Below are 17845 nucleotides of genomic sequence, written 5' to 3'. Positions count from 1 at the left end.
GCCGACTCTGACCCGGCCAATCTGGAAATGACAAATAGCACATAGCTGAGACCCTCGGACCCTCCTTGCTGGCCTTCCCCCTTCCCCCCTAGTGCCAACTCTCCCCGCCCAGGGCCCCAGCCCGAGCCTCCCATCCCTGTCCCTATGCCCCTCCCTGCTCTGCCTCCACCTCAGTTTCTCCTCCCAGCCCTCCTTCATCCACACAACCCAACGACTCCCTCCCCTCTCCTCCCTGCCCTTCCTTTCCCTGCCTCTATCCTCCTCACCTGAATACAGACCCTTCCCCTTCAGAGGTGCTGGACAGGTGGGGGTCACTTGGCGGCGCTGGACCTCATAGGGGGGCACCTCATACTCCCCACTCCCCACCTTCTCCTTGCCCCCCTCCAAGCTCTGCAGAAGAGGGGCAGCAGAGGCTGACTCAGCCTACCACCTGCCCCAGGGGAGAGCAGGCAGGGAATGGGGAGGGATGGGGCAGAAGAGAGTGGATTGGGGGATGCTTGGAGAGGGTGGAAGGACGAAAGTGGAAATGTCAGGGGCAGGTGGAGGCGTGGGGGCCATGGAGATGTGTGGGTCGAACAGCCTCACCAAGATGTTCCGGGTCTGTGGGAGACCTAGGCACCCGGGGCCACAGGCTTCTAACATCTGTCCTGGGGAAGCCAGGTGGAGCTGAGTCAGTTTGCCCACCCTGGCCCCTCCCACTGCCTATCTCCCAGCCCACCCTGAGCTCCAATTTCCTGATCCAGCCAGGAATCTCACAGTGCACTGGGCAGTGCTGGGCTGAGGGGGCACTCAGTCCACACTGCTGATGGGAGCCGCCCCCCAGGGCAAGGGGACCCCTAAGACCCCGGAGGACCCTCCCCACCCCGCACCCCTTCAAGGGAAAGAACCTCTTGATTGGGCCCATTCCCACCTAGATTAACCTGGCCTAGAGTAGCCCACCCCAATAGAGGCCCCTTGCCCCGTTACTTACTTGCCCGTGGAGGCGGTGGTGGGGGTGGCCTCAGCCTGCAAATAGACTCCTGTCAGTTCCGCTCAGGGAAGCCCAGAATTCCAATAGGCCTGATGTGAAGCCCCCAGAAGAAGAGGGCTGGGCCCAGCTGAGCCCCCGGGGGCAGATAGGGGAAACCTCACAGAGGGGCTATGGAGGAGGAATGCCCACAGGCCGGGAGGGGACTGCTGGGGGTTGCACTATTGCCCTGTTCAGATCGCTGTGCCCTCAGCTCTCCGAGAACTAGGGGAGATAGGGGAGGGGGGATGCGAGGGATGGAGCAGGTGGCCCGAGGTGTGGGGTGGGGCGACTCACGGGATCTTGTTTCCTCCGAACCAGTCCTAGAAGAAGCACAGAGCAAGGGAGGGGTCAATGCCGCTCCGACACCGGGAAAGGGAAGTTCGAGTCAAGGCTTGGGTCCCAGCATGGGTTGGGGTTTGGGATTGAAACCCCATCTCAGGCCAGATTGCCGCCGGATCCCGGGCCCGGAGCTGGCCCCGAGCACGTTCTCACCATGGAGGGAGCGGGCAGGAGTGGAGCAGAGGGTCTGGGTGGCTCTCTTAGCCCAGCAGGGATGCAAATGGCCCCAACCAGCAGGACAAGGGCTCTGTTGTTTCCCAGATTTGCATCTCCTAAACCCAAATACAGTCCTAGGTCAGGAGAGCGATCTCTCTCCCCACCCCACCCGCCGCCCCCACTCCCCTCCTCTCTCCCCACCACTTCCCTCTCTCTGCTTGGCCCTGCCCCCATTTCAACCCAGCCCCCTACTCCCCCTGGACCCAAGTTGCCAGCCCCATGTGGTGCCGCCAGAGCCCACCTCTAGTCTGGAATATGCAGACTTTCAGACTGGCAGGCAACATCCCTTCTCCGAAGGATGGCCTGAGGTACTGGGCACAAGACCACACAACAGAAGAAGAATCCTGAACAAGTGGGCATCTGAGTCCACTATCCTGGAGGGAAGTGGTGGACTTCTGAAATTAGTCCAAGACACTGGAACTTTCCCGCTGACTGCCCCTGAGGATCAATGCCCAGTCCCCATGCGGCCCACGGAGCTGTCACTGCTCAACAGACCGATCCCGGGCACAGCCCGTAGCCCAGTTGAGCTCCTGCTTTCCCTTCCCTCAGGAACAGACAGCTTGGGAACCCCCAGGCAGACAGGACTCCCAGGTCTGAATTGAACCATGATCCCCCGACCCGGTAGATTTGGGTCACCGAGGGATGCGCCCCACGAGGCACCAGGCCAACCTGCCTGAGCCTGGAGTCCACTCCAGACCCTGCCCAAGCCCTGACCTACTTGGTCTTTTTGGCAGGAGAGAGGTGAGCAATGACCTCGACCTCGCTCCTGAGTAACTGGGGTCACCTCCTATCCTACAGGCTCTCATAATATCCCGACTGGATTATTGTGTCAGCCTTCTCTCTGATCTCCCTTCCTCCTGTCTCTCCCCGCCCCTGCAAGGGCTCAGTGGAAAGAGCACGGGATTTGGAGTCAGAGGTCATGGGTTCGAATCCCGGCTCGGCCACTTGTCAGCTGTGTGACTGTGGACAAGTCACTTAACTTCTCCGTGCCTCAGTTCCCTCATCTGTAAAATGGGGATTAAGACTGTGAGCCCCACGTGGGACAACCTGATTCCCCTGTGTCTACCCCAGCACTTAGAACAGTGCTCTGCACATAGTAAGTGCTTACAAATACCAACATTATTATTCTTCATTCCGCTCTCCGGCTCATCTTCCTGCAGAAACGCTCTGGGCATGTCACTCCCCTTCTTAAAAACCTCCAGTGGTTGCCTATCAACCTCCGCACGAAACCAAAACTTCTCACTCTAGGCTACAAGGCTGTCCATCACCTTGCCCCCTCCTACCTCTCCTCCCTTCTCTCTTTTTACTGCCCACCCCGCACGCTCTGCTCCTCTGCCGCCCACTTCCTCACCGTCCCCCGTTCTCGCCTATCCCGCCATCAACCCCTGGGCCACTCCTCCCGCTGTCCTGGAATGCCCTCCCCCCTCACCTCCGCCAAACTAATTCTCTTCCCCTCTTCGAAGCCCTACTTAGAGCTCACCTCCTCCAAGAGTCTTTCCCATATTGAGCTTCCCCTTTTCCCTCTGCTCCCTCTGCTGCCCCTCTACCCCCCCACCTCCCCTCAGCTAAGCCCCCTTCCCCCCCTCCTTTCCCTCTGCTCCTCCCCCTCTCCCTTCCCCTCCCCTTAGCACTGTGCTCGTCCGCTCATTTGTATATATTTTTTATTACCCTATTTATTTTGTTAATGAGATGCACATCACCTTGATTCTTTTTATTGCTACTGTTTTAATGAGATGTACATCCCCTTGATCCTATTTATTGTTATTGTTTTTGTCTGTCTGTCTCCCCCGATTAGACTGTAAGCCCGTGAATGGGCAGGGACTGTCTATCTGTTGCCGATTTGTACATTCCAAGCGCTTAGTACAGTGCTCTGAACATAGTAAGCGCTCAATAAATACTATTGAATGAATGAATGAATGAATGCCTCCAACAGCCCAACCAGGGGGTAACCAGAGAAGCCTGGAGCCAGAACCTGGCCCAGGTCCAGCTAGGCTGAGAGGAAGTGAGCCTTACTGGCACTCCAATTCCAAAATCATCCTCCTTATCAATGCAGGAGCCCGACCTCGCCTGTCTAGGACTACTTCCCTTCCCTTCTGCTGGCCCGGACCCAAAGAGGGAGAGAAGGCCGGAGTCAGAAAGTCCGGGCTCTCTGGCCATCCTCCTGCTATCGCTGCTCCCGATACAGCTGAAACCCGAGTCTCGGATTGGGAGCCAACCACCAGCTGAGATGAGGCCCTGGGGAGAAGGCCCGCCTGGGACCCCATGGCGGAAGTGCAACCGTGACCTGCTACTTTTTCTCTGTTCTCCCAGGCGGGTGGCAGGGTGCCAGCCCCAGGGAGGACTCTCAGGTAAGCCACTTCTCCCCACCCCTCAGTCGCTCCCTCTGCAAAATGCGGGAAGATGAGGCCGGGGGTGTCCAGAGGCTGTGAAACCCTTAGGGCACCAAGGTTCAGGCACCAAGGCTGCCAGTTCAGGAGTGGCACTAGGTGTCCCAAGGCCAGCCAGGGGCTGACTCGGAAGCCAGCTTGCCTCCACTCTCCTTTACAGAGACAAACCACATGAGCCTTATTTGTTGTTGATTCATTTCCCCCCACAAGATTGAGTGCTTGTAGATCTTTCACACTCCTCCCCTATTGGGCCCGCCACCCCTGCAGGCCTGTTTGATTCTATTTATTGCCATGTTCTTGTCTGTCTCCCCCGATTAGACTGTAAGCCCATCAAAGGGCAGGGACTGTCTCTGTTAGTGATTTGTACATTCCAAGCGCTTAGAACAGTGCTCTGCACATAGTAAGCGCTCAATAAATACTATTGAATGAATGAATGCTGATCTCCCCAGGAGACTGCAAGCCCCTCCCTGGGCGGTGGGCCACTGCAGCCGCCACCCCACACCACTAGAAAGTCCCTAAATCCACCGAGGTGGCTCCGGAGAGGGAGGGAAACTGGGGAAATGGGCGGGAGGTTTGACAGCAAACCAGCAAACCTCTGGACTACAGACATCAACACGTGGCAGTAGGGGCTCTGGGCACACTGCTGCCCCTCTATTCCTGGACCCTGGCAGTGACCCTGAGAGTTCTTCCCCACCCACCCGCCCTGTGCCAGCTGCAGCCCCGCAGGGTCTTCCTCATTTCTGAGCCTCCCGCCAGGGGAGGGACAGAGCCGGAGGCCCCATACCCGAGGGAGTCAACGGGGGCGTGCAGGAGGCGAAGGGCTGAGACCCCCAGAGTTGTGCGAGGACCTGACCACTTCATAGGGGAATGACACCCCCCTCCCTCCCCTTGTGGGATTGTGGGGTTTGTAGTGCGCTCTGCAGAGGGTGGGCAGGAAAGCACCGCATCGAGACTACAACACCCAGAGAGGCTGGCGGAAGGCAATCTTAACCCCTGATGGTCTGAATGTTTTCGCGAATAGGGTTCTCGTGGGGGCAGCTGCCGGGCCACGGGGGACCCAGTCCCCTTTCTAGGGCAGTGGAGGCCCTAGGGCTGCTGAGCCCTGATCAAGAAGAGAGTCATTTGGGCCCCTAGAGACTGAATTTTAAAAAGTCTGGCTAATCTGGTTTTTACTTCAACCCCACTTTGCCCCATGGGGACCAACTCTGGAAAGGGTGATGGGGTCAGAGGCCCCAGGTTCCAGCCTTGAGGGTGAGACCATTTCTTCCCCTTTCGGCGGCCTGGGCCGGACTCCCCGCCTCTTGCACTCCAGGTCTCCCCCAAGACCTGGAGTTTAAAATCCTGTGTTCTGCCCCCGTTACCCACCTCTTCCTAGCTCCATCCCATGTATCCCCGCAAAAGCCCTGCCGTCTTTCTGCTTCACTCTCACTCGGCACCTCGGTTGAACAGCAGGCACCTAAATTTGGCCACGTCTAAGAAAGATCAAAATTTTTAGCAAATTGGGGACAGGGAGTGTTTTTAGTAGTAGTCAGTCCATCAGTCATATTTATTGAGTACTTACTGTGTGCAGGACACTGTACTAAGTACTTAGTACAAAAAAACAATAAACAGACACATTCCCTGTCCACAACAAGCTTACAGTCTACAGAGGGAGACATTAATATAAATAAATTACAAATAGGTACATAAGTGCTGGGAGGGGGGATGAATAAAAAGAGCAACTGGGGGCTACCCAAAAGGGAATAGAAGAGGAAAGGGGGACTTGGTCAGAGAAGGCCCCCTTGGAGGAGTTGTGCTTTCAATAAGACTTTGAAGGTGGGGAGAATAATTGTTGGACTTGAGGGAGGGCGTTCCAAGCCAGAGGCAGGAAGTGGGGAAGAGGTTGGTGGTGAGATAGATGAGATTGAGGTACAATGAGAAAGTTAGCAATAGAGAAGCACTGTATACATGCTGGCTTATATTAGGAGAGTAGTGAGGTGAAGTGGGGAGCTGAGGGCAAGGTGATTGAATGCTTTAAAGTCAATGATGAAGAGTTTCTGTTTGATGCAGAGGTGGATGGGCAACCACTGGAGGTTCTTGAGGAGTGGGGAAATATGGACTGAATGTTTTTGCAGAAAAATGATCAGGGTAGCAGAGTGAAGTATGAACTGGAGTGGGGAGAGACAGGAGACAGGGAGGACAGCAAGGAAGCTGACAGTAATTAAGAAGGAATAGGATAAGGGCTTGGGTCAACATAGTAGGAGTTTGGATGGAGAGGAAAGAGCAGATTTTAGCAATGTTATGAAAGTAGGACTGACAGAATTTGGTGACAGATCGATTATGTGGGTTAAATGAGAGAGATGAGTACAGAATAATGCCAAGGTTAAGGGCTTGTGTGATAGGAAGGATAGTGGGATTGGGAAAGTCATGGGGCGGACAGGGTTTGGGTGAGAGCATAAGAAATTCAGTTTTAGGCATATTAAATTTGAGGTGACAGGAGGGCCTCTAAGTAGAGGTGTCTCGAAGGCAGGAGGAAATGTGAGTCTGCAGAGAGGGAGAGAGATTAGGGCTGAAGGAGGAGGAGGAAGAATGTATTTGGCCATGGCCTGCTGAGGACGATGATTGGGAAGTGTAGCAAAAGTACAACACATTTTTACTGTCAGGCCGGTTCTAAATTCATCATCCAGAAGCCTGGATTGATCGTCTCCAAGGCTGCTACCTCATGGGGGTCATCCCACCTGTCCCATTAAAGCCTCACTGCAACCCTTGGCAAAAAGTGGGCAGGACGGGGAGCCCCCCGGCCCAGGAGCTATGGGGTTCTCTGTTTTGTACCGGGGGCTGGGGAAACGTTCATCAGGAGGTGCTGATGGGCCTGGTCACAGCCCCTTCTTTAGCTGCCACGGCCTGAGAACTTGGCTGGGACCAGGCCCCGAATGGTCAGCCCAGGCCGGCTTCTACCCCATATGCACCCCCCGACAGCTTCTCTGAGATCAGGCAGCTTGGCTCTTCCAACAAGGAAGCCTGCCCCCTTCCCAGAGAACAGCTGGGCTTCGGTTTGCTCCCCATTTACCTCTGTGGTTTCCACACTGGGAACAGATTCACTTTCAGTCCAGGGCCCTGGGGGTGTGGCCAAGGGTGTTGGGGCAGGGCCAGGGGAGGGAGAGCTGTTTAGGTCAGTCAGTCAGCAGTCAGTCAGGCAATCGTATTTATTGAGTGCTTATTGTGTGCAGAGCACTGTATTAATGCTTGGAAGAGTACAGTGTGACAATAAAACAGACACATTCCCTGCCTACCACGAGCCTACAGTCTAGGGGGGAAGACAGACATTAATATAAAGTACAGATATGTACATAAGTGCTGTGGGGCTGGGAAGGAGGGGATGAATAAAGGGAACAAGTCAGGGTGATACAGAAGACAGTGCGAGAAGAGAAAAGGAGGGCTTAGTTAGGGAAGGCCTCTTGAAGGAGGTAATGGAGAAGGAGGGTCTGGCTCCAAGGGGCAGAACAGGGAAGGGATCTGGGCCAGGGGATGCATGCATGGGCCACTCAGCTGCATCTCCCCAACTCCAACTCAGCTGGTGGAGATCAACATCTCCTTCTCCTGGCCCCCCATCCAATAATTAAGCTAAAACCTGCCCCCATGGATGTGGGGCTCCTGCCAGCAGGCCCCTTCTGAGATCACATTTCCTCCAGGAGGCCTTCCCCAGTTAATTTGGAATCTCTCCACTCCCTTGTGGCCCCCTATTGCCACTTCGTCACGTAAGCCCTTGGGTACCCCCTCCCCCAACCCTCAGAGCATTTTGTTCTCCATTACTTCCTCCTAGCTGTAATATCTTTGGCTAGATTGCAAGGTCTTTGAGGGTAGGGATCATGCCTACTAATTCTAGTATACGTCGCAAGCTCTTAGGACTGTATGCTCTGCATGGGGCTGTGGGGTGCTGAAGAAATACCTCTGCTGGATTGACTGGCTTGGTGGAGGTCTGCCACCCTCCCCCCCCAACCCAATCAATGGTATTTGTTCATTCATTCATTCAATCACATTTATTGAATGCTTACCATGTGCAGAGTGCTGTACTAAGCGCTTGGAAGGTACAATTCAGCAACAGAAAGAGACAATCCCTAGCCAACAACGGGCTCACAGACTAGAAGTTGAACACTTACTGGGTGCAGAGCACCATACTGAGCACTTGGGAGAGAACAGTACAACAGAATCAGTGGGCACACTCCCTGCCCATAGCGAGCTAATAGTCTAGACTCTGGACCTAGGCAGTGAACGTGGTCCCAGCAGCTCCTCAGAATACACAGAAGTCGGCTGAGCCCCAGAACACTGGCCCTTCTTACCTTAGATTGATATTGGTGTAGAGACTCACCCGTTAGCTCCTCCCCCGGGGAAGGTGGTTTTCAAGATGACTGACTAGCCAGGGCAGGCCCAGACCCGATTTAGCATCCCTCCTCCCCTCTGCCCACGGCCTTACAGGCCCAGCCCCTCATCGGAGCAGAGCCCCGGCCAGGAGACTTAGCTGGAAACCCCGGCTGGGCTCCAACTGCAAAGAGGGGCCCAGGAATCCACGGGAAACCGGCCTTTCCCCAGGCCCTCAGTCGCCCATCGGTCACTCCGGCGATGGTCTTTAGTGCCTCCAATGTGCCGAGCACGGCACTAAACCCTTGGGAGAAGCCAATCGAATTAAGAGATCGGATCACCGCCCTCAAGGAGCTGACAATCTAGCAGGGGAATAACAGGCACGAAACAATTTACAGATGGAAGAAGGGAGAGATGGGGCCATTGTTGAGTAGGTGGGCCAATTGGCTCAGCTTCTGGGGAGGGGAGTTGGGGGGTGGGTATGGGGGTGTGTGTGTGTGTGTGTGTGTTTGTGTGTGTGTGTGTGTGTGTGTTTGGAGTGGGCTCTTTGGCCAGAAGAGGGTTTTCACTCTGCTAAACCCTCTCACACCTGGCCTTCCTGAGGTATTTTCCTCCACCCACCCTTCCCTCTGCCCCCAAAGACTTCCCGGCCCTTCCCAGGCTAAGTGGTTTTGGGACTGGGCAGCTTCTAATGGACCCTGGCAAAGCCTGGCAGGTAGAGTTATCAGCACATTTCCAGCACTCCCCAGTGTGACCCAGAGTGCCAGGGGCAGGCACAATGCAGGGCACAGTCAGACACGGAGCTGGAAAAGGCCAGTTCTGGGGGTGGGAGGCAAGACCTCATCCGTGCCATGCCCTGCCCCTGTCGGGGCGGGGTACGCTTTCCGGGCCCACCCCCTTTTTCTCCTTGTGCAGGAGAAGCTAAAGTCCCTGTTGGGGTTGAGAGTCCCTCAGAGGAAGGGGGTGCCGGATTTGGGGGCCGCTGCCTTCCCCTGATGCCCAGCCCCTCCTTTAAGGAGACAAGGGGAAGGGGAAGGAGACAAGGGGAAGGGGTAGGAGAGGAAGGAGGCGCTGGGGGCAGGGACCTTTCCCAATAGCCCCGTCCTTTCCCGCCCGCGGGAGCCCCGGGTTGAGCTTGGGGCTGCCTTTCCCCGGGCTGGCCCGCCCCGCCTCCCGCCCCCTCCCGCCCCCCGAGTCTGGCCCGGCCCGACCCGGCCCCACCCGGCCCCGCCCGGCCCGGTGACTCACTAGCTCAGCCCCGGCACAAGCCACCGGCCGAGCGGACCCCCTTGGGCAGAGCTGCGGACCCCCTTGGGGAGAGCTGCGGACCCCTTGGGCAGCGGGGCAGCGGCCGGGGCCCGGAGCCTGCGGAAGTAGCGGCGGCCCCAAAGGTGAGCGGTCTCTCGGGGGGGAAGGGTCTCCTCCCCCGGGAGGCTCGGGGCCCGTGGGGATGGGTGGCGTCCCCTGCCCTGGTCCCGCCCCAACCCAACGGGACCCGAACCACCCAACCAAAACTTGCCGCAGGCGGGGGCCGATGCACCCCTTCCCTGCCGGGACCCCAGCCCCCCGCCCCGTCCGGGCCCGCCCTGCACCTGCCCCCCTGCACCGGGCAAACGTCCCGGGCCGGGCCCCGCGGCGGGGGGCCTGGGCGGCCCGGGGCCTTGAGCTCGGGGACCCCCTGCCCCCTCGGAGCTAGACCTGCCGGCCGGTCCTGGCCAGGGGACCGGACCGACGTGGGCTGAACTGGCGGGAATCCAAGCCAGAGCTCCAGGCAAGAGGAGGAGAGTTGCCGAGGTTGGCCCTGGTTCCTGTCCTCCCCCGGTACGGGGGACTGAGCTGCAGAAATGGATGGGGGGGCGGGCCAGCTGCCCCTCCCAGGAACTCCAGCTGAACGGGACTGTGAGACTCCCCCTCCCTCCCCAAAGGCTGCCACTGAGTAAACGGATTCGATCTCCTGCGGCTTCCTGCTTCCGTCGCCACGGCGAGCCAAGGGCCGCCACGGGCTGCCACGGGGCAGGGGCAGGGGCAGCCCCGAGCAAGGGCTCGCTCCCTCCTTCCCTCCTTCCTCGGGCCAAGGGACAAGGCCGGGGGGCTGTCACTCTCCCGGGCCCTTTGCCCCCATCCCGGCCATCCTGCCTTTGGCAGGGGCACACTGGGGGCCGGGAGAGTCCTCCCCGCTCTTCATCCTCTTTTCCTAATCTAAGTGGGGGAAGGGGGTGGAGCCGTCGAACGGCCCCGGCCCCTCCCCCCAGGCTGGCAGCGGGGGTAGCCCACGCTCTCCACTTTCCTGTTTGCCGAGATTCTTCTTTTCCGAGACTGATGTTTTCTTCTCAGTCGGCCGCGCGGCCCCCGGCCCTGCCCTCCGCCCCTGCCCCTGCCCCTGCCCCTGCCCCCTCCTCGGCTCCACCCAGAGGCACCCGGCTCTCTCCGCCGCCGGGGAAAGGGGAAGGAGCTGGCTGGATGGGCGGGGGAGGGGGGGCGAGGGGGCGAGTGACAAGGCCGGATTGGTGACAGACAGTGGGAAGAGCTGGTCCCTTGAGCGGGTTGAGCAGCGCCCGCTGCAACGAGCAGGCCCCTGAGGGTCCGGCCGGGGCAGGGGTCAGGGCCTCAATGAGGCGAGACCCCCTCACTGCCAGACCCCGGGCTGAGCCAGTCAGAAACCCTCCGGCCGGGTCATTTCCTTCCACTTCATCCTCCCCATTTCCCAGGGGGGAGCAAGCGGGGCGCCGAGGCAGAGCCCCGCCCTCATCCTCCGGGGCCTTGGTTAGTCAGTCCTGGGCATGTGCCCGGAGTCCGTGCCCCGGGTCCACAGCATTACTCCGCCTGTAGGCAGCCTCGGCCTACAACGGCAGAGTCGCTGACAACCACCTCTTCTTACCTCTCCAGATTGCCGGCGCCATGTATACAGCCATCCCCAAAAGGTACCGCCCGAGCCCGGGTGCTTCCCGCCTCATTTCTGCCCTTGGCAGTGGCCCAAACCCCCGGGGAGGGGGGAAGTGGGACAGGGCTGGGGAGGGGTCTTTCTAGCACCTCTCCGAAGTGTTCGGGTCTGACCGGGTGGGAGCCCAGGGGAAGGAGGTGAGGTTCCCAGCCCAGACTGCCCTAGAAGAAACAGTGGCTTCAACCTACTACCCACCACGCGACTCCGGCCCCCACCCGGGAGCTCGGGGACCCCTGCCCCCTCAGAGCCAGTACTTTGGCTTTCAGGCCTGTCCTTGTTCCGCTCCCCCCCGTCCCCCCCGCTCCTCGCCCCATCCCCCAGGTCCCGGCCCTCGGCCTCCGGGACCCCTGCCCACTCCAGCTGACGGCCACTTCCTTCCTGGCCCCAGTGGCTCCCTGTTCGAGCCGTCGGTAACGGAGCCCGGCCTGCACCTGTGGCGGGTGGAGAAGCTGAAGCCCGTGCCCGTGCCGCCCCAGAAGCACGGCGTCTTCTACACCGGCGACTCCTACCTGGTGTTGCACAACGGTCCCGATGAGCTCTCCCACCTGCACCTCTGGATCGGTCAGTGAATGGAGGCGGCGGGGCCGGGGGCCTGGGGAGGGATGGAGCTTTGACCCTGAATTTGGAGAGAGCAGCACGGTCTTCCCACCCACCCAAACCCTGTCCTCTCCCTGACTTTCCTGTCGCTGTAGACAGCACCGTCATCCTCCTATCTCCCAAGCCTGTAACCTTGGTCTTATTCTCAACTCACCTTTCACTTTCAACACCCCCTCTCCCCACCGCCAACTTTTCAATCTGTCACTAAATCTTGTCAGTTCAACCTTCACATCATTGCTAAAATCAATCCTTTCTTCTCCATCCTGCTACCACGTTGACCTAAGTAGTTATCCTGTTCCTCCTTATTTACTGTCAGCCTCCTTGCCGACCTCCCTGCCTCCTGTCTCTTCCCGCAGCTGCCCGGATCATTTTTTTACAAAAACGTTCAATCCATGCTTCCCCACTCCTCAAGAACCTCAAGTAGTTGCCAATCCCCCTTGGCATCAAACAGAAGCTCCTTACCATCAGCTTTAAAGTGCTCAATCGCCTTGCCCCCTCCCACCTTACCTCTCTGCTCTCCTACTACAACCCAGCCCACACATTTGCTCCTCTAATGCCAACCTACTCACTGTACGTTGACCTCATCTTTCTCACCGTCCTCTCGCTTACTTCTTGCTTCTGGCCTGGAATGCCCTCCGCAGGATCACTGATCCTGCCCCACTTTGGGCTGATAGTCTGAGAAGAAAAGAGAGTGGGGATCTGATCCTTATTTTAAAAATGAGGACCCAGTCCCAGAGGTAAAGTGACTTGTCTGAGGTCACCCAACAGGCCATTGGCAAATCTGGGAGCCCCAACTCCCAACCCCTTTCCACTCGGCCAAGTGAGCACCTTTTAAGCCCCTGCCATCTGGGAGATCAGGCAACCTTCTGGAGGAGTCAGGATGCCAATAACTCCCTGCTGGTGGGGTCCCCACTGAGGAGTGAGCACCCCACCCTCCCACCCCCAAAATCCCCATGTCTGACTGTGGAAGGGACCCTCCTGAGGCTCTTTTGATGTGCAGGAAAGACAATCGTTTGGGCCCAATGCGCCAGTTGAAACTGTGGCGGGCAGGAGAGGCTTTAGAGTCAAAGCTGGGCCCACCCATTCCTGCTGGAAAGAGCCTGGGGAGACTCGGGGATTTGCATCCTTTCTCCATCTCCCTCTCCCAGGAGAACAGTCCTCGCGGGACGAACAGGGGGCCTGCGCCATGCTCTCTGTGCACCTCAACTCGCTGTTGGGGGAGCGGCCAATTCAGCACCGAGAGGTGCAAGGCAACGAATCTGACCGCTTCATGGGCTACTTCCCTCATGGACTCAAGTACCAGGTCAGAATCCCTATGGTCATCCCCTCCCCTCTTCCCCTTCCCCATGACCAACTCCTGTCTGCCAGGCTAGGAAGCTCTCCCTGCTACTTGGCCATAGGGGCCCTTCTATCTGGAACTTTGTACTGCTTCCCTTCCCCGCTCACCCCCCCGCAACCTGGCCCTCATTATCCACCTGCATCTGGGCTTCTCCATCACCGGGACATGAGCTACACAACCCCCACTACCGTCCTCCCACCCCCCCTTCAGCCTCATGGTTCATCTGGCTCAGTAATCTGACTAACAGGGACAGCAAGATGCTTGGGGAAACTGTGGACTGGTTGCCTTCTTGGACACACACACGAGTAGGGATGGGCTATCCAACACCCCTGACTCTCCCCCAGTGACCCAGAGGAACCACCCCACACCCCTGACTCTCCCTTCTCCATCCTTGAATCTCCCCTAGTGACCCAATCCATCTCGATCCCATTTATATTATCTGCAAAATATTCTGTGGGAATGGATATGCCATGGTCTCCCGCCCCGTGCTTGTTCTGATCCTGCCCATTTCCAGCACCAAGGAGTGCCCCTCGCCCTGCTGGGGTGACATTTGGGGATCAGAAATTCCATATTCACCCCATCCTTGCCCTTCTTAGCTCTGCAAACTCAAATCCCATCCTTTCTGAGCCAGTGTCCTTCCAAGGTGTGGAGTCCCAGCCCTCTGGCCCGCTCTTTGGAAGCTGGGAAGATGTCCCAGCCATCTGGATTGCCCTTCCCTGCCCTCGTTTGGTGGCTCTGTCATCCGAGCCATTTCCACGGAGGGGGCGCATGGGGCATGAGGGGCCTCACTCTTCCTGTGCCATTCTGCAGGAGGGGGGCGTGGAGTCGGCCTTTCATCGGGCCTCCCCCAGCCCCGCTGAGGGGCCGGTGCGGAGGCTGTATCAGGTGAAGGGGAAGAAGAACATCCGGGCCACAGAGAGGGCGCTCAGCTGGGAGAGCTTCAACACTGGCGACTGCTTCATTCTGGACCTTGGCCAGGTAGGGTCTCAGGTAGTGAGGGAGCTCCCAGGCCACCCAGCAGTGGGATGTGAGCACGGACCCTGGAGGCTAGCTCAGGCTGCCTGGCAGAATTTTCCCATGTTGACTGAGACCCGGGGGAACAGGTGCAGGTGTGATTTTGGGCATGTGATGGTGAGCTTGTGCATGACTCCCATCTGCTCAGTGGACACCCTCGGGCCGAGAGGGCATGGGCCTCAGCACTGCCCCCTCCTCCTGCCAGCCCGGCCCCTTCTGTGAGGCTTCTGAGGATGGCAATGGGGTGAGATGGCAGGGCTGGGCAAGCGTGAAATGCTGTCAGTTAGGGAATGCAGGACAGGCTCTCTGAGGTTGGTCAGGGACTCCACAAATGTTTCCCAGCCGATTGGTGCTCCTTTCCTGGGATGCCCAGGGTGGGATTCATCCTGGATACTATCTGCAAGGTCAGATGTGACCAATGAGTGCTCAGTCAGTATTGATGGGCCCAGCAGGAGAGTGACCCCCTGGGCTCCGAATAGCAGGATAGGGTTGAGGGGTGGGGGTTCAAAGAGGGATCCAGCCCCTGCCCTGGCTTCCAGGAGCACCGCGATTGGTCTCTCCTGTGTGGCAGGGCTTGGGTGTACCTGACCAACCCCCTTGCCTCTGCAGACCATCTACACATGGTGTGGCGAGAAATCCAACATTCTGGAGCGCAACAAAGCCCGGGACCTGGCCACGGCCATCCGGGACAGCGAGAGGCGGGGGAAGGCTCAGGTGGAGATTGTCTCCGACGGGGAGGAGCCGGCGGAGATGATGCAGGTCTGAAGAGGCCTTGGCGGGGTGGAAGCTGGAAGGAAGGGGTTGTGGTGGAATGAGAGAGACTGGGGACCGACTTCCCCAGGCTTGCGGGGAGGGGCGGTGAGTAAGGTCAGGGGCAGCTGCCACGGGCTAGGGGTTGGGCTATCTGGGGTCCTGTCCAGCCACGTGCTTCCCTTAGGTCCTGGGCCCCAAGCCGGCCCTGAGGGAGGGCAACCCCGAGGAGGATCTCACGGCCGACCAGACCAATGCCCATGCTGCCGCCCTGTATAAGGTAAACCCAGCCTGGAGTCGGGGGTGTCCTGCAGGCTGGGGGTGGAGACAGGCCTTGGGGACCATCACTTCAGTAATACTGTCCCAAGGTCAAGGTCATGCCACTCAGGCAAAACCCAAGACAGGTACGTACCTCTGTGGACACTGAGGTTCGAGGTCAGCCCTGATCTCTCTCCCTCTCTGCTGTCTCGCATCTCCTCCTGCCTTCAAGATATCCCTACTTGGAGGTCCTCCCGTCACCTCAAGCTTAACACGTCTAAAGCAGAACTCCTTATCTTCCCACTCAAACCCTGTCCTCCCCCTGACTTTCCCATCACTGTAGATGGCACCAGCATCCTTCCTGTCTCACAAGCTTGTAACCCTAGCATTATCCTTGACTCCTTTCATTCAATCCACATATTCAGGCCATTACTAAATCCTGTCAGTTGACCCTTCACGACATCGCTTAAGTCCGCCTTTTCCTCTCCATCCAAACTGCTACCACATTAATACAAGCACTTATCCTATCCCGCCTTGATTACTCTATCAGCCTCTTTGCTGACCTCCCTGCCTCCTGTCTCTCCCCACTCCAGTCCATACTTCACTCTGCTGCCCAGATCATTTTTCTATGAAACTGTTCTGTCTCCATTTTCCCACTCCTCAGTGCCTGCCCATCCAACAGAAACTCCTCTCGATGGGCCTTAAAACACTCAATCCCCTTGCCCCCTCCTATTTCACATCGCTACTCTCCTCCTATAACCCTGCCTGCACACTTTGCTCCTCTAATACCAAGCTTCTCACTGTTCCTCAGTCTCGCTGCCAACCTCTTGCCCATATCCTGCCTCTGGCCGGGGATGCCCCCCCTCCTCACGTTTGACAATTACTCTTCCCCCCTTCAAAGCCTTATTGAAGGCACATCACCTGACCTAAGCCCCACTTTCCTCTTCTACTGCATCACTGACTTGTTCCCCTTATTCATCCTCAGTCTCCATCCCACAGAACTTATGCATATATCTGTAATTTATGTATACATTTATGTATTATGTATTCATTTCTGTCTCCCCCTCTAGACTGTAAGCTTGTTGTGGGCAGGAAATTTGTCTATTGTTATATTGTATTCTCCCAAGTGCTCAGTACAGTGCTCTGCACACAGTAAGCAAATACAATTGACTGACGGAGGACACCCTGGCTGCTGTGAAGGCACCTGCTCCCTTGGCATGAAGTGCCATTGATTGGAGAGGGGGGATCAGCTCCTTCTAAGCTCTGCTGTCAAAAATGCGTTGTGTGGTTTGGGAGTGGGGGAGAAGCATGGGGGCCAGCCATTCTGGCAGTGTCTCCCCATGGACTCACTCCTCCCAGGTGTCGGATGCCACTGGTAAGATGGACCTGACCAAGGTGGCGGATAGCAGCCCGTTCCCTGCCCAGCTGCTGGTCTCCGACGACTGCTTTGTGCTAGACAACGGCGCCTGTGGCAAGATCTATGTGTGGAAAGGTGGGTGTGACCCTGGGTTGCTCAGCCGGGCAGCTGGCAGCGGGCACCACGGCCCCCCCAGCCAAGGCTCCCCCGGGATTGGCCTGCAGCCACTCTAACTTGGCTCGCTCCCTGCCCCCAGGGAACAAGGCCAATGAGCAGGAGCGGCAGGCCGCACTGCGGGTGGCTGAGGATTTCATCTCGCGCATGCACTACGCCCCCAACACCCAGGTAAGGACACCTGCCCCCCCCCCCCCATCCCACCACGCTGCCTCCGCCCAGGGCTGTGGCAGGGAAGGGCCAGGGGTCAGCCCTGGGCCACGGTGGGGTCCCAAGCTGTCCCTCCTGCTATACTTCTGTAGGTGGAGATCCTGCCCCAGGGCCGGGAGAGCCCTATCTTCAAGCAATTCTTCAAGAACTGGAAATAAGCCTGGGAACCGCCATTCCTGCAGCCGCCCCCCCGCCACATCAGCTCTGCTTGGGGCTGCTAACCCCATGCCCCCACCTGGGCCCCCATGGCCACGCTTGCCCTGCCACTGCATTAATAAAGGAGACAAATGGGCCTTATTTCCTCCCACCTTGAGCACCAGGCTGCGAGCTGAGTGGGTCCCATCTGTCCTCCTGGGGTCCCTCCCCTGGGCTTTGTCCAGAGCCTGCTCTCGCCGGAGTTTGGGGAACCCACTGTCTCCACGCTCCCTCCGCAGGTTTCCTCAGGAAAGGGGCAGAGCCCAGGCCCCTCCCAGCAGAGAGCCTGGAGTGCTCTCAGCTGGGCTGCTCCAGGAGGCTGGGACCTTCCTGCAAGGGGCGGCTGGGAGTCTGGCAGGGTTTCATGGATGATCCGTGTTGTCCCCATCTGTGCCCTGGCCCCAGGGAGCCCCCTCTCCAAACGCTCACTGAGTGCCCCCCAGCGTAGTACTGTTTTGAGACCTCTGCTGCGGCTTTGCCCGTTGTAATCAGCCATCCCAGGAAGGGGGAACAGGACCCAAGAGGAGGGTATCCCAGCTCCTCTCTCTTCCCATTATGGCTATCCAGACTGCTACTGTGCCTGTCTGCCACTGAGCTGGGGATGTGACAACAGGTTTATGGGTGCCCTCTACCACCAATCACACTGCTCCATTCCCATGCCCTTGCCAAGTAGCTGGGCACTTAGTTCCATATGCCCTTTGCCACCAGTTGGGGCAAATCT

At 58.1% G+C, this 17845-nt stretch overlaps 1 protein-coding gene across 1 annotated transcript; it reads left to right on the top strand.

Moving 5' to 3' along the window:
* The first annotated feature begins 9535 nt into the window (after positions 1-9535).
* On the top strand, positions 9536-17242 carry CAPG (capping actin protein, gelsolin like). Its single transcript, XM_029074997.2, has 10 exons — positions 9536-9680; positions 11176-11210; positions 11619-11791; positions 12976-13130; positions 13977-14144; positions 14790-14939; positions 15118-15210; positions 16548-16680; positions 16802-16890; positions 17022-17242. The coding sequence occupies exons 2-10, from the start codon at positions 11188-11190 to the stop codon at positions 17085-17087; spliced, it is 1050 nt and encodes a 349-aa protein (XP_028930830.1). The 5' UTR covers positions 9536-9680; positions 11176-11187; the 3' UTR covers positions 17088-17242.
* The last annotated feature ends 603 nt before the right edge of the window (positions 17243-17845 follow it).

This window comes from Ornithorhynchus anatinus, chromosome 11, assembly GCF_004115215.2.
Source record: "Ornithorhynchus anatinus isolate Pmale09 chromosome 11, mOrnAna1.pri.v4, whole genome shotgun sequence".
Taxonomy (NCBI): Eukaryota; Metazoa; Chordata; class Mammalia; order Monotremata; family Ornithorhynchidae; genus Ornithorhynchus; species Ornithorhynchus anatinus.
Note: the sequence above shows the minus strand (reverse complement) of the source record. Positions and strands in the feature narration are given on the sequence as shown.

Excerpts from the sequence above, each read along its gene's own strand:
- CAPG (XM_029074997.2), top strand. The coding sequence starts at position 11,188 with ATGTATACAGCCATCCCCAAAAG. Across the intron at positions 13,131-13,976 it reads CTCATGGACTCAAGTACCAG|GAGGGGGGCGTGGAGTCGGC; the intron begins GTCAGAATCCCT and ends GCCATTCTGCAG. Across the intron at positions 16,681-16,801 it reads CAAGATCTATGTGTGGAAAG|GGAACAAGGCCAATGAGCAG; the intron begins GTGGGTGTGACC and ends CCCTGCCCCCAG.